This window comes from Agelaius tricolor, unplaced genomic scaffold (assembly GCF_023055355.1).
Source record: "Agelaius tricolor isolate 1412-34295 unplaced genomic scaffold, bAgeTri1.0.p SCAF_11, whole genome shotgun sequence".
Taxonomy (NCBI): Eukaryota; Metazoa; Chordata; class Aves; order Passeriformes; family Icteridae; genus Agelaius; species Agelaius tricolor.
Window position 1 is genome coordinate 22,309,004 of NW_027269271.1, and position 14,576 is coordinate 22,323,579.

At 49.9% G+C, this 14,576-nt stretch overlaps 1 protein-coding gene across 1 annotated transcript; it reads right to left on the reverse strand.

Annotated features, from left to right (window-relative positions):
- Positions 1-955: 955 nt before the first annotated feature.
- Positions 956-13,248, reverse strand: LOC139594480 (vitamin D3 hydroxylase-associated protein-like). The gene is made up of 15 exons (XM_071436658.1): positions 12,524-13,248; positions 11,428-11,541; positions 10,953-11,096; positions 10,476-10,609; positions 9,995-10,201; positions 9,436-9,476; positions 8,736-8,860; positions 7,628-7,753; positions 6,807-6,904; positions 6,231-6,330; positions 5,651-5,694; positions 5,016-5,055; positions 2,829-2,937; positions 1,862-2,007; positions 956-1,618 (listed from the first exon to the last, which is right to left on the reverse strand). Exons 1-15 carry the CDS (start codon positions 12,731-12,733, stop codon positions 1,490-1,492), a joined length of 1,767 nt encoding a protein of 588 aa, XP_071292759.1. The 5' UTR covers positions 12,734-13,248; the 3' UTR covers positions 956-1,489.
- Between the last annotated feature and the right edge of the window lie 1,328 nt (positions 13,249-14,576).

Here is a 14,576-nt window from a genome sequence, read left to right on the forward strand (position 1 = left end):
GCCATGGAGCTTCTCTGGCTCCCCATGGGTCTGAGAGGGGTGACTCAGGCTTTGTGACTGTCACACTCCCCGTGTGACTCAGAGCTGCTGCTGGATGACTGCAGCATCCCTGCACAGCCCCGGGGAGGCAGATGAGTACCAAGGGCTGTGTCACCCCTTCTCTGTCCCGGCACGCCTGGGGAAGGAATCACCCTGATGATCATTGCTAGTGATAGTGCCTTATTTCAACACACACGTGCTTATTCAAAGCATCTCCTTCATCACTCCCCCTTTGTCCTCCAGCCTCTTCTTCCACCTTGAGAGTGAAGGATGGGTCAAGGAACAGCACACGATTGTCAGGGCGTTGCTGGAAGCGCCGAGCAGTGGAATGGCCTAAGTGTAGCCACAGAAATGCTTTCTCAGTTTTCCCTGAAGTGTTTGTGGGCAATAAACTCCCATATTTTCCCATTGCTTAACTGGAAGAAATAATGAGGAACAGGGGTGATGACAGACCAGCTAACATTTCTCTCAGCTTATGGTTAAGCAGAGAACATGAAGTTTTGCAGGACTCCCTGCACAGCTAAACTGCTGGATGGTGTGGAGATCTAGACAGCAAATGAGTTCAGGACGGGGACAAGTCTGTGGAGGAGAGCTCTCTTGGCAGCTATTTAAACCCATGGGCTGACTGCAAGTCTTTGCCAAAAAGTCTCTTGTCAAAACAATGGCACAGCCAGAGGGGGAATCCTGCACTTACCAGGTTATACTCTCCCACAAACATCTGCTCCTGCCCACTGTTGGAAGTAAAATATTGCAATAAACAGCTCTTTGGTCTCACACCATACAATAAATAATATTAAACTGTTGTTATTGGATCCCTTTGGTCCAGCATTAACTTCTTTCTTTTGTTTTTTTTGACTCAGTTAAACTCTAACAACAAAGGACAGTTTAGACAGAGATGAGATTTCTGCTGGCTATATTGAAACAGAATTTAGTGCCACTTTATTAAAACATTAGCTCAGAGATTTCAATTCACTATCTACTTTGCTTCATATCAGGTAGAAGGTGGCTGGAGTGAAGAGCAGGGAGTGAAAAGCCATCCCACTGGAGGCTGTGTGGTGGTGTTTGCAGGGGTCCAAGGACAAGTAGAGATGGGAATCTTGACTCCATGTTTCAGAAGGCTGAGTTATTATTTTATGATATATATTATATTAAAAGAAAATGATATCTTAAAAGTTACTAAAAGAATAGAAGAAAGGATTTCATCAGAAGGCTAGCAAGGAATAGAAAAGAATTTCAATAAAATCTTGTGACTGCTCACAGCCTCAACACAGGTGGCTGTCATTGGTCATCAAGCAAAAACAATTTCACATGCTGGGTAAACAATTCTCCAAATCACATTCCAAAGCAGCAAAACACGGAGAAGCCGAAGCTTCTCAGCTTCTCAGGAGAAAAGATCCAAATGAAAGGATTTTTCATAAAATAAGTTAGTGACAAGGCTGGCTCCCAGAAATCACACACTTCTCTTTGTGCCACGGGCAAGAGCCTCCACCTCCTTCATGAAGCGCAGGCACAGCTCCTCCTGCCAGGGCAGGGCCACGCACTGCACGGCCACGGGCATCCCCACGGCTCCTGACACGGCCTGCAGGAGGTCAGGGAATGCTGAGTCAGGGCCGCGGGGCAGGCACGGGACAGGGCAGGGAGGGAGGGCAGGGGAAGGGCCAGCGAGGGCACAGCTGCCAGGCTGACAAACTGCAAACCGTGCTGCTGAACCAGCTCCAGCTGCGCTGCTCAACTCCCGCTAGGAGATGGAGACAAGCCTTGGGCCCGTGTCCCAGGGGTGCCACTCTGCTGGTTCCAAGACCTGAGCTCTTTTGCTGCTGACCTCTCTCAGCCTCTTGTCCCAGGGGTCCCCGTAGTGCCCTCGGTAGTGCTTCAGCTCCTCCTCGTCGGCTCTCGTGACCGTGCTGACCGGCACCACCCCGGCAGGGAAGTCCAGCACGTTGTACAGATGGGTGTAGGAGGTTGCAGCTGGGACACAGAGCATGCAAAATGGCAAAATTGAATGTGCTGGGTCAGCAATGACCTCCAGATGGTAACCTGAGTTGCAGGAATTGCAGGCTGGAGTTGCTGGTCCAGAGGAGGCCCTGAAAATGTGCTGCCTCAAAGGGACCTTTAATGGAGAAGTTTGAGTGACAGAGAGCAGTGACCTGTGCATTCACCTGTCACTCGTGGGGAGATTAGATGTGCTCTGTGAGGGACCAATTCAGAGTCTGCATCTATCCCTGGGGGAAAATCCCAGCTACCTTTTCAAGATATTCCTGATGTCCAGTTATGCAACATCACCATGGGGATTTTGGATCCCAAAAGGTCATTGCTAGAGGGGTGGAGGACCCTGACTTGCTGGAAGGTATTAAAAAAGGCCTTTTTCTGCAAGTCACATGCAATGAGCCTTCCTGCTGTTTGCAGAGTTTTGGGAAATGTGAGACAGCTGCATCCAAAAGAGCCTGGTCCTGTACCAAAATCTGCCACAGCTGTCCTCACTGCCACCCTCTGCTGCAGGAGCAGCTCTGGGGCAGAAAAACAGGGAAAACTCACCCATGAACAGCTGGGACAGAGGGACCACTTATGGCTGCCCCAGAATTACCCACACATCTTCAGCTCAGATGAGGTGGGGTGGGAGAAGACCCACCCAGAGCCTCTCCTTTGCCTTCTCCCCGAGGGCAGAGCCAGCACCGTGCATGGTTTGGGGAATGTCCATGGACTCGTGTCCTGCTGCAGCTCTGCCCACAGACACACCCTGGGTGTGTGCAGGGACACTTGTGTGCCCTGTGTGTCCTCAGGGACGTTACCAAAGAGCTTCCCAGCATAGCCATGGTTGAAGGCTGGCCCCAGCACGGGACAAAGGATCACATCCAGCCTCAGCTGCCTCCATTTGGTGATGAACTCTGTGCGGTAAGCCTGCAGGGAAAGGAACAGAAGATGTCAGGGGTGTCTGTTGGACAGCAGTGGCAGATCAGTGCTGACACAGGAAAAGGAGGGAGAAAGTCTTGCTGGATACAGCAAAAAAATTATTTAAGATAAAATCTGAACTGTGCTTTGAAAGGGTCAAGGGAGTTTGTTCTTCCATTTTTAGGTTTCCTGTCAGAATACCATGTGCTGCCCAGACCTAGACATTAATGCTAGGTGTGTGATTCAGAACTGATTTATTTGAGTATTAACCCAATCTTTTCCATGAACAGCTTTGTTTTAGAATTATATTGAATGGAGATCAACAGCAGTTTGTTTGGATGACTAAAAAGTCACATTTCCTAAAAGCTTTCGTTATTCTGGTATAAGTATTAAAAAACATGAAGCCAAAATACTTCCAAAAAACCTTCATTCATTCTACATGAGGATACAGGTAAGGAGAGGACATTTGGGCAAGCCCCAGGACATCCCCCAAAACAGGAGGCACAGCTCCAGGCTTGTACTGCAGCTCCAAGAGAAATCCAGATTTGAAGTCTGGTTTAGCACAGCTTTGCTGAACATCAGGCAATGAATGAATCCATCCCCAAAGAGAGGTCCCACTTTGTCATAGCAAACAGACACAGATGGAACCACAGTAGTTTCTGCAGCCATTTTCTGGCTACAGGGACACATCTGTGCCATGGCCCAGCCCCTGTCCTGCACAACCCTTTCACAGCAAGCTTTCTGTACAAGAGTCTTCCAGCTCTCTCACAAAAGGCCTGGCCTTGGGGCTATTTTTAATCTGACCTCAATTTCCACCTGCAGTCTGAGATCCTTCCTGCTGAAAGTTCAACAGATGAGATGTGTTTCCAGGAAATACAGTCACTGCAGCTAACCTGATTTTTTTTTTCTTTTTCTGAGAGAAAAGCTGGTCACTAGCCAAAAGTTTTGAATCGGCTCTTGTTTGCAGTAGATGAAAACATGTGAATATGGTTTCACTAAGCTATAACAATTCAAAATATCTCTGAAGCCATCAAATCTTCTAAAGTGTTTTCTTTTTGGCTTTTTTGTTTGTTTGTTTGTTTTTGTGGTGGCTCTTTTTTGTGTGTGTTTTGTTGGTTTGTCTGTCTTGGATTTTTTATGTTTATTTCTTTGGTTTGGTTTTCTGTGGGGTTTTTTTTCAGGAATGGGAGAGGAATCTGTTTTCACCTTAAAAAAACCCCCATGCCTATTTCATTTCAAGCACTCCCACCAGTGACCAGGCAGCTTTTTAGGAGTTTTTCCTCTGCCCTATAATTTGTCAGAGCACAGTGCACACATCCATGGAGTGAGTGGCACTGATAGGGGCTGGTGGTGCAGGCTGGGGGATGCTGCTCCTCGGGGAGGGCTGTGAGGGTGTCCCAGGGAACACAGATCCTGCCTTGTGGGAGGACACCAAAACAGCCTCCTCAGCGTTGCAAAACACCAGCTGAAAGAGGATACTCCCTATAAATAGACAGAGGCAGCGGAAAATACCAGCGAGGAGAGGTGCTATTTAAACCCAAGGACAAAAATAAAATAAGGATAAACTGGAAGGGAGTAAAGAGCAAAGGAAAAATGGTGGTTTTCCAACCATCAGAGCAGAGACAAGAGGAGGCAGTCAATAAAACCAAATTGAAGCATAAAACTTAGCTGGTTTAAAAGAGGAACCTGGTCAGCTTGTGGCAGCACTGGATGCGGTTGTCCAGGAAAAAGCTTCCTGTCTGAGGTTCCTGATCTCAAATGAGTTCATAAGGAAGCTACCTAAGTCACAGGGTTCATGTAGAAAATTTTTGACTCCTAATGTCTCTGCTTGATAGTTCGAGTATGGCCTTAGGTCAGAACAGTAACACCTTATAATTGAAACGAAGAATTCACAACAAGAGACAGAAAAGACAAAATGAAGCCTCATCTTTAGTGGCTGTTCCTATGCTGGTTTTGCTTAAACAGTGCAGGGCAAAGTATGGTGAATAATTTCCAACCCCAAGTCCATCACTGAGTGCAAAGTAACTGCTTGGAAACTTTAGAGACCACTCACTACAGTAAGAAAAATAAAGTTAAAATCACATTACCGCCACTGCCCTATGCTGATCCCAGAGGTTTTTGGCAGACCTGGAAAGGTGACAGAATTAATGAGCTTTGTGGCAACAGAAAATAGTTAATAAAATGCACAGACAGCCCATTTTTAAGAAAACTGCACAACCCTTCTGGGAACAAGCAATGGTACCACCCAGCTGATCCCCTTAGAAGTACATCAAAAGAGCTTTTGTTGAAGCATGCCAGAAGACCTGGATAAAAATCAGTGTTCTAAATTCATTAGCTACCAGTTTGGTGTGTCTGTGCCTCTCTTGGAGGTGCAGGTGCCTCACACCACACTGCACGTGCAGGCAGAGACCTCTGCATTAACTTGGCACGGGATGCTCTGGGTACCACCCAGACAGGGAAAACAGCCCTTATCTCCCTGTGCTGATCTCCAGGAAGCCATCCCAGCCCTGCTACCCTGAGGATCCTTAAGCCCTTAAACACCCCCTGGCTGAGAATGCCTGGATTAGGCGGTGCTGAGCCTGGGTGGTGCAGAGGCAGCACGCCCCACTGGCTCAGCCCGTGCCACCATGGCAGGGCTTTGCACAGCTGGCATCTGCCTGCATGAGCAGGTGGGCACAGGCAGGCACATCCCCTTCTGCAGAGCTGCCCCAGGGTGCCTTACCCCACTCCACAGAGAGCGCCGAGATCCCGAGCAATGCGTGGGTACTTTTGGAGGGAAGAGGAAAACTTGGGATTAGTCAACAGCAATGCAGCTGGAATAGCTGGCTGCCCTGGGACTGCATTTTGGGCATCTGTCTTCTCCTGGCGCTGAAGGACAGGCCAGTTCCAGTGAAGAGGGTTTATTCCCACAGTAATTTACACATTTAACCACTACAGCTCTTACAAATAAGGCTCTAGACCACACTAGTAGTCCTGGAAATCATCTTCTGGATGTGGGAATGCTGCTTAGATCCTTGCTAGTGATATTCTTTCGCCTGGAGGTCATTGCTGGAAGGGCTGTATGCTCACAGCTCATCGTATTTCAAGCTCCCCATGCAAAACTCCCACAAAAGGCTGTCAGACTCACTTGATAAATTCATCTTGGGTTTAAAAATTAAATGTATTTCATTATGAAGCCCATCAGGCAATTAACATGAAGCAGCCAAGAATTCCTGGGTGGTACAATTTACCTCCCTGCACAAGGAAGCCTCCCCACCTTGCAGGTCTCCTATACCACAGGTGAGACACACCCACACACTTACTATGGGTTTCAGAATGAAAGCCAAGATCCTTTTCACCAGAGCAGGAAGCCTGTAAGTATTGTACTGGGATTTCAGGTTGGGATCCACGATGTCTCCTTTGCTGGAAGAGCAGAGAGTGAAAAGTCAGGACAAGTCACCTGTAGACAGAGCAATAGGAACAACAGTGCTGCTCCCTAGGCAGGGTTTGTCTTGGAGGGGAGCTGCTAGAAGAAAAAATCTGCCCACTTCAACAGAAAACACTGAGCAATAAATGCTGAGGTAAACATGTAATGTTCATGGCAAAAGTGACAGATAAATCAGCACTTTACTGCCTGTGTCATCAGGGCCATAGAAGTTCTGGGGGCTTTGCAGTGGTGGGGCCATGCACAGCCCCGGGCATGCTGAGGTGAGAGAGTGTCTGGGTGTCAGCCGTGTGTGTGAACAGCCTGCTGCTCGTGCTAGAGTCCCCCTGCCAGAAACTGCTCCTCTGCTGCTCATTGCTCAGTCTGTACACACAATATCAACGCTCTGGATGCAGCCAGTGGCCTCACAGTTGCAGGTTTCACTGCAGCCCACACAGCAATGGGTTTTACTCACAAGCAGTCCACCAGGTGGGCGGCCCCATCCGAGAAAATCCCTCTGGTGAACAGCTCATCCACCATGTAGTCAATCTTTGGTGGGGCAAAGGGAACGAGCTGCAAGAAAACCATCCCTGTCCAAGAGGCAGCAAGGGTGAATGACTCAGAGAGCCCTCTGTGAGCCTCCCTGCCTCATCAACCCTCACCAGGGGTCAGTGGGAATGGTGGGAGGCTTACACCTTCCTTTGCTGCTCCAGGACAGCAAGGCCTCATTTTCATCTGCCTGCTGTCCTTTCCCATTAGCCCCACACAAGGCATTAATGCATATTGGGACCTGGCACAGGCTCCACTCCCCCACATTCTTAGAGAAGAATTCTTAGAAACTTCAAACCACCGGTTTTAAATTTTCTTAAAATTATTTTGCATCATTGGAACAGCTACCACATAGAAATTTCCACTGGTGGAACCACAGAAAAATGTAGGCTAAAATAAGTCCCTGGAGGGTCAATTGTTCCAACTTCCTTCCCACTTACCCACTAGGAAATCTACAAGCTGTGTTTAACAGCTGAGGGACCACTGAAACTGTTTTGAGTTTCACATTTATGGGAACACCAAGCACGACGGAAACAACACTGCTTGGGCTGAGGTGGAGATATCTAAACATAATCATTATGTCTGCTAGGCCAGAAATATAAACAAGATCACTCCAGTTTAGAAAACAAGCTGTTGCATTTGCCTTTCTCTTTTACGAGGAGCAAAAATGGAGACGGAAAGTGATTTATCCAGAGTTTGTTAGGAGCAGGGTAACAGCTCCAGGCAACCCCAGGCATGGACACCCACCGTGTGGCCTGCATCCTGGAGGAGCTCCCTGGTGAGCTGCACAGCCCGTCTCATGCTGGGCGAGGGCTGGAAGTAACCATCCCCTTCGTAGAACCCGACACGAAGAGGCCCCGAGCTGCTGTAAACCTGGGAGAGGGGGAGCCACGACTGCATCCAGGAGAGGAGCCAGACTGGGCTGCTCCCAGGGCTCAGGGTGTCAGGACATCCCTCTGGCTGTCCCGAGCAGCCAAGACCCCTGCCAGAGGGCTCAGAGACCCTGGCACAGAGCCCAGACACCTGTGGGTTTGATTATGACCCGTGGAGCAAGTTACCAACCTTAGACGAAGATCTGCAAGCCATGACAAATTAAGTAGAATGAATTTATCACAAGGTGAAAAAGTAGATTTTGGGGTTTTTAGAATGGGGATTCAGTGGGGCAAGATGGAGGGATCTGGGCGTGTCCAGCCTTTCTTCTTCTTCTTCTTGACCTCCATCTTCTGCTGTGATGTTGGCACTTTTAGATTGGTTTAGAGTAGAAGCTCACTGTCTAACACAGGTGATAGGTATTGGAAAGTAATTGTAAACATTTTACATGTAGCTTTTAGTATAAAGACATAACACCACCCTGGGGCAGGCAGAGTGTCTGGAACTGTCCTGCTGGATGGACCTCGGCAGGACAGGAGAAAGAATTTTATAGATAAGATACAATAAACAACCTTGAGACCGAGAACTGAAGAGCTCTGACCCCTTCTTCGAGCACCAGGCTGGGAAAAGAGACTTTCCAACTTTTCTCGGGGTCACTCTGACCAGCGAGAGAGACCCTGACATCAGGGAGGCACCAGCTGAGCTCTCCTGGGTTGGGGGAAGGATGGGAGGAGCAGGGCTGGTGAAAAGCAGTGCTGTCCAGAACACAGGTCTGCAGCAGTGTCCTTGGTGTGGTCGTTTCACACCACCTCCTGCCTGCCAAACCTGCTGTGAGGCTGCTCCTGGGGTCACTCATGCTGGGTGTCCTCTGTCCACAAAGGTGTGTGCTTCCCTGGGTTCTTTGCTATCTTGGAAATCTAGGAATTTCTGGAGATGGTTCTCTGTGCTGGGCAGGTGGAGACATGGGAGCGTCTCTGAGCCTTACCTGCTCATTGAAGGGGATGGGGGGCACGCTGGGGTCCAGCTGGAACATCTCCTGGCACAGCAGAGCCTTCATGCACAGGGCCAGGCTGTCCACATCCCGTGCCATGGGCCCCAGCACCCCTGCCACTGCGAGCACAAAGGGCCTGTCACCTGCACTGCTGCACAGAGCTGCTGGTGGGGCTCCAGCATGGGGGAGTTTCAGGTCAGGGAAAAGAAGTGGGGAATGAGGGTGATGAGCAAGGAGGTCCAGCAGGAATAATCTGTCAGTCTCAGAGCAGAGGCAGCCTAATGAGCTTGATGACCTCCTGGGCCAGGCTTCTGCAGTCCTGAGGAGAGAGGGCTGCAGCCTTCCCACCAATGCCTGGGGGGAGCTGAAGCTGTCAGAGCCTCCTGGCAGCATCTCCAGTGAGACATCCCAGGCCTTTGGCATGCACATCTCACACTCCTCCTGCCAGGCATTGCACTGCCTGGTTCCATTCCATCATTGCACTGATTTCATCCTGCTGAGGTTCAGCCAACACCAGTCACCACACAGAGCAGAACAAAATGGTGCAAAATGTCGTAGCAGGAGGCTGGTTTAATAATCACTGCTTTGGCTGGCTGTGAGGCACAGAGCAGGACAAGCACACTTGCTGGCATTTCAGCAGTTGGAGATGTAAGAGGCAAAGGTTTGATGTAGGAACATGCCATCATGGACTTACCTGACTGCATTCCCATGAGAGCACCAATGACTCCCTGTTTGCTGGGAATATAATGGGAAAGCAGATTAGCAGCAGGCTGTAGGGCAGGCCACCGTGCTGAGCTGCAAACTTCCCATTTGCCCTCAACCAAATCTAGGAGGGCAAAAGTTCCTGCAAAGACTTGACACTTCCTAGGCTATGAAGAAGACTTACATGGTCTGGAAGATGCTAAGGACAGTATTTATTAATCTCTTTTCCCTGCTGCAACTAACTCCTTATCTATGGGCAAGCTACCTCTGATAAACAGAAAACTCTTACAAGAAAAGCAAGGGCTGGCAAACATCTGAAAAGGAGATCACCCTGTAGTATTTGCTTTCAGCTTCTTGGCCAGAGCTATTAAAAACTGAATAAGTCTTTGTTGTGATACAGATTGAAGTCATCTTGTGTTATTAACAGAGCAAGTTCAGTGCTAACTTAACCCTGGAGGAAACCATGGGCACTACCACAGTTTGATGCACTTTGGGGGACACCTTGCAGCCTCCACAGCGTGTGGAAGAAGAGGAGAGGAGCTGGGGTGTACCTGATCCTGTTGCCTGTGGGTTTGAGGCCGCAGAGCCCGCAGAAGCTGGAGGGCAGGCGGATGCTGCCAGCCACATCCGAGCCCATGCCCAGGATGGAGCCTCCCCCTGCAATCAGAGCTCCCTCCCCTCCCGAGGAGCCCCCGGGGCTCTTCTGGGGGTTCAGAGGGTTCAAGGTCTGCCCAAAGATGAGGTTGCTGCAGTCATAGCTGGGGAGAGGAAGATCAGCAGGTGAGTGAGGTTCTTCTGCCTCTGCAAACCGTAAATGCAGGGCATGGAGCACCGTGGGGGGATGCGTGTGGAGTTGAGGTGGAATTGGCATGAAATAGATTTGTTGAGACAGCTGAATTTAAGAAGGAAGAGGCATCAAATACAAGAGAAATCATTTTAGATCAAAGTAAGGAGGCAATTAATATGTGCAATTAGCTTGGATAGCAAGAGGCACGTGTCACAGTGTTTCCATGAAGGCAAACATGGCATTACTTTATCATGGTCTGTGGGATGTTGGTTTTCACAAAGGGGATTCCCCCCTGGTGCTTTAGGACCTGGACAATGACGCTGTCTTCTTCCTTCACTTGGCCCAGAAATTTCACCATCCCTCCAGAGGAGATGTGGCCCTTGGGCATGGAAACAGAGCTCTTTTTAGTGCAGGAGAGATGCTGCTTGGAGCTGTGACAAAACCAGACCTAATTAATCATGCCTCTTGTGGCAAAGCTCCCACCTAACTTTTCTCAGAGGCAGAACAGGACCTGACTGTCCCAGGGAAAACCAGATCAGAACAGGTTACAACTTTCTGGAGAAACCAAAATTTTAATCATAAGAAAGGCAGGTTTGCTGGTCCCACAATATTGGACCCAGAACATCTTTGTCTGAGGGAACTCTTAGCCAGTCCTGATGAGGATGGGACATCCTGGCCTGTTCCCAGACCCACAGCAAAAGGCAGAGGAACTGGGGATGTACCTTGCAATTAATGTGGTCCTTGATGCTGATGGGAATGCCATAGAGCAGCCCCTTCTCCTTTTGCTGCTTCAGTTTCTGGAGCTGATCCTCACATCCATAAATGAAGTCTGTCACACAGTTCACCTCCCGATTCACCTCCAAAGCCTCTCCAGAACACAGAAGAGCAGCAAGACAGAGGAATGGATGGAAGGAGACATTACATACTGAGTTTTCAAGCTGAATTTTTAACCTTCTCAAGGCTTTGGCATTATTGAGATTTTACCTATAAATTTAATATATTTCTTTCTGAGGTATTTATCTGCCCTGGATTCTGCCATGCTTATTTGCCTGTAAGCCACCCTTCAGACATAACAGTACCATAAATTGTAATCCCCAGCATTGCTGGCTCTCTCAGCAAATGAGCTGATTTTTGATTTGTAAGTCCCACTGCAGGTGAGCCCTGCAGCATCTCTGCCATGCTGGAGGTATCACCCACCTTGTCCATGTAGGAGTAGAGGACACTTTCTGGGGACAGGGACCCCTCCTTCAGCTTCTCTGCCAGCTCCACCATTGTCAGAGAGAGGATTTGGGAGCTCTGGATGCCTGGGTTCTGCAAAGGGTGGAGAATTGGGTGCAGAGGGAAGAAAAAGACAGAAAAGGTTGGTTAAGTCTGCAAATACCCAATTCTAACATCTGCCCAGCAGTCACCTTGAGTGGAAAATTCTAGGATATATGCCCTGTAAACATGCAGACCTCCCACAGAGCACTGTGTGTGCTGGAGTGGGGAATTCACAGATGGGGAATTTGCTGAGTCTTAGTTCATAAAACTGGAACCAAAACAGGCAGAAAGCTGCACCTTGGCTGGAGAGTTGTATGAACCTGTAAGAGTGGTTAGACCTGTCTCTGTTTACTCTCTTACAGCCTTCACTCCCCTTCTAACTCTAACTCACTGAAGAGCAGTTCAACCAGCTAAAGTTTTACAAAATTTATCATTAACAAGGGGGGAAAAAAGCGTGTGGGCTGTTTGCAACCTCCCTTCCAAGAAAAGAATTGCAAGAGGTATTTCTTCTGGGTTTAAGACAGTTCCACAGGCCTGACCTCCTAAAATCCAGGTGGTTCTTTACCTGGGAATGGGCAGGAGGAAATGGCTTTTGGTCGCTGATGTGCAGATGTTGGAAGGATGTGGAACCTCCTCGTACTTAGAGGATGATGGGGCAGACAGATCCCTATGGAGGGGCAGAGGAAAGAGGATGGGAGAGGAAAGGCTTGACAGTAGGGATGGATGAGGAGAATGGGTGTGGAGGGCTGGGATGGCGACCTGACTGAGAAGGTCCCGAGCTCCAACTTTTCTTTCATCCTCAGGATTTCCTCAATGGGTCTGTATTGAGAAATACTTAATTTACACAGTCTTTTGTGGGAGGCCTTCTGAGGCAATGGAGGGTGATGACCCTCACAAAACCTTGGGTTGGTGATGCTACAAAACATGACTAACCCTAACCCCAGCCACCATTCACAGAGGGATTGATCAGAGCTCCCCCATTTCCTTGGTTACCCAAATTAGAATCCCTTCCTTGCACATACCCCAAATTTACCTCTTGTTTGAGCCTGCGAGCTGCCTTCTCCATTCTCTCCAGGGCCAGGTGCCGAGACCTCCTCGCCTCATCCATCTTCTGCTGGACCTGCCTCCTTCCCAGCCATCTCAGGAGCACCACAGCTGCAGCTGAGCTGCACAGCAGAGCCGAGAGGGCACCGAGGTCTCCCCAGGACGCATCCAGGACCTGCCACAGTCGCTCTTGGGTCATGGCTTGTGTCTCTTCAGCCCAGCTGCAGACACCTGGCTCTCCCACCTACTCCTCAGAGGGCTGATGAATGCAGACTGCGCTCGCCTACTGGGCAGCAGCAGAGTTGCTTTAACAAAGTCCAGGAATGGACTTTGCAGAGTGTGGACTTTGAAAGGGTCTGGCTGCTGGAGCAGCACTGAGGGTCAGGCTGCAGAGCTGTGTGCTCAGCTTACTCACTTGGGGGGTTCCCCAAGGCTGTGTCCCCCCAGCCAGTGGCTGTGGCTGTACCTGGATACACACACAGCTGAATGCCAGCACAGCCCAGCTCTGGGCTGGCCCTGCTATACCCACGTGTAGTAATTAATGAACACTTAATTAATGAGCCCAATAGCAAGCAGTGCTCAGCCATCATCCCTGTCTCTCAGGCAGCATCACCTGCAGCCCCGTGAGCCTGGGAAAGTGTTCTGCTTGTCCTGGGAGCCCCATGTAGGGAGCCAAAGGGTCCCTGTGGAGAGATGGGAGCTCAGGAGATCCAAGAGAGGTGCAACAGTGACTCTGGAAGTGCAGTGTGGGAGGAACTCTCTGAAGGTGCCTTCAAGGAGTGACTGCTCTGTATAATTTTCACGAACAGCCCCTTTGAAAAGCATTTTGGCAACCTGAATCAGAGGGCAAGCAGTGTTGGGAAATCCCCTCTGATGGATTCAGAGTCTGCTCTCCTGTTTCTAACCCATCCTCCAGCCAGCAGAATGCCAAGGAGCTGGACCATGTAGCCAGACCAGCTGCCCCTTACCCAGCCATGGGTGCTCCCCTGCCCGGGACTGCTCTGTGGCTTAGTGCAAAAAGGAGAGGCTGATAAAATTAATTAACTTCTTTCAGCTCTCAAGCACCTGCAAGCCCACAGGGAAGGGACAGGGCATGCCTCTGAGAGCTCATTGCCAAGATGGAAGGCAACCTCCCTAATTCTGGAGAGATGCTGGCTCTGCTCCAGGCAGCAGGGTAGCACAGCTTGTAAGGGGAGAGCATCCAGAGTAACCACTGCTCTCTGGAGGAGGGGTCTCATTTGGGAACTGAAGCCAGTAGTCGTGCTGCTATATCATGTTACCTGCTTGCCTGTTACAGACATGTCCTGTGGGATTATTCCTGTGGCAGCAGGGAGGAAGTTGAGGAAGACATGAGACCCTGCAGAGAAACTGCTGACAGGAAAACTGAGGAGGATCCTCCCTATTTGGACAGGGCAGGCAGCAAAATGAGCCAAACAGCTCAGTGGGGATGCCACCAACCTCTCCCCACTGACTGGTCCTCACTGCCCCACCCCAGCCTTCAGTGCTTCAGTGCTGCCACTCACACCAACCTCTTGCTGCCCAGGCTGGGCTGGGAGCAGCCTCCAAGCTGGCCCATGTGGCAGCCTCAAGTCCCCAAAGCCCCCCAGCAGCTCCATCCCTGCCTGCTGCACTGTCCCATGGGCATGGCTTGCTGGAGGTCTTTGCTCAGGGCTTCCAGTGAGGAATAATTACAGGTTCAGGTTCACTGGTGCTCCATGGTTTGGACTCTTGCCCCCTGCCCACGTCCATGCCACGGAGAGAGGGGTTAAGCTAACAATGATGTGGTGCTTGGCTCCAGGAGCAGGGGTGCAGGTGGCACTGCCTTTCCTGGGACAAGTCCTCCAGGCCTGAATTTTAAAACAAACTCATAACCTCACCCAGCATTTTCCGTGTGGGAAGAAAGCACCTGTAACCCCACCCAGGCTCTTCTGGGCTTGACTTTACATAGCATTCAGTCATGGGATGCCTGGAGCTCCCTCCCTCCTAAGCCTGCTGATAAAGAATGGGGGTCCTTGGGGGCTGCTTTCTCCTTGGCTGTGATA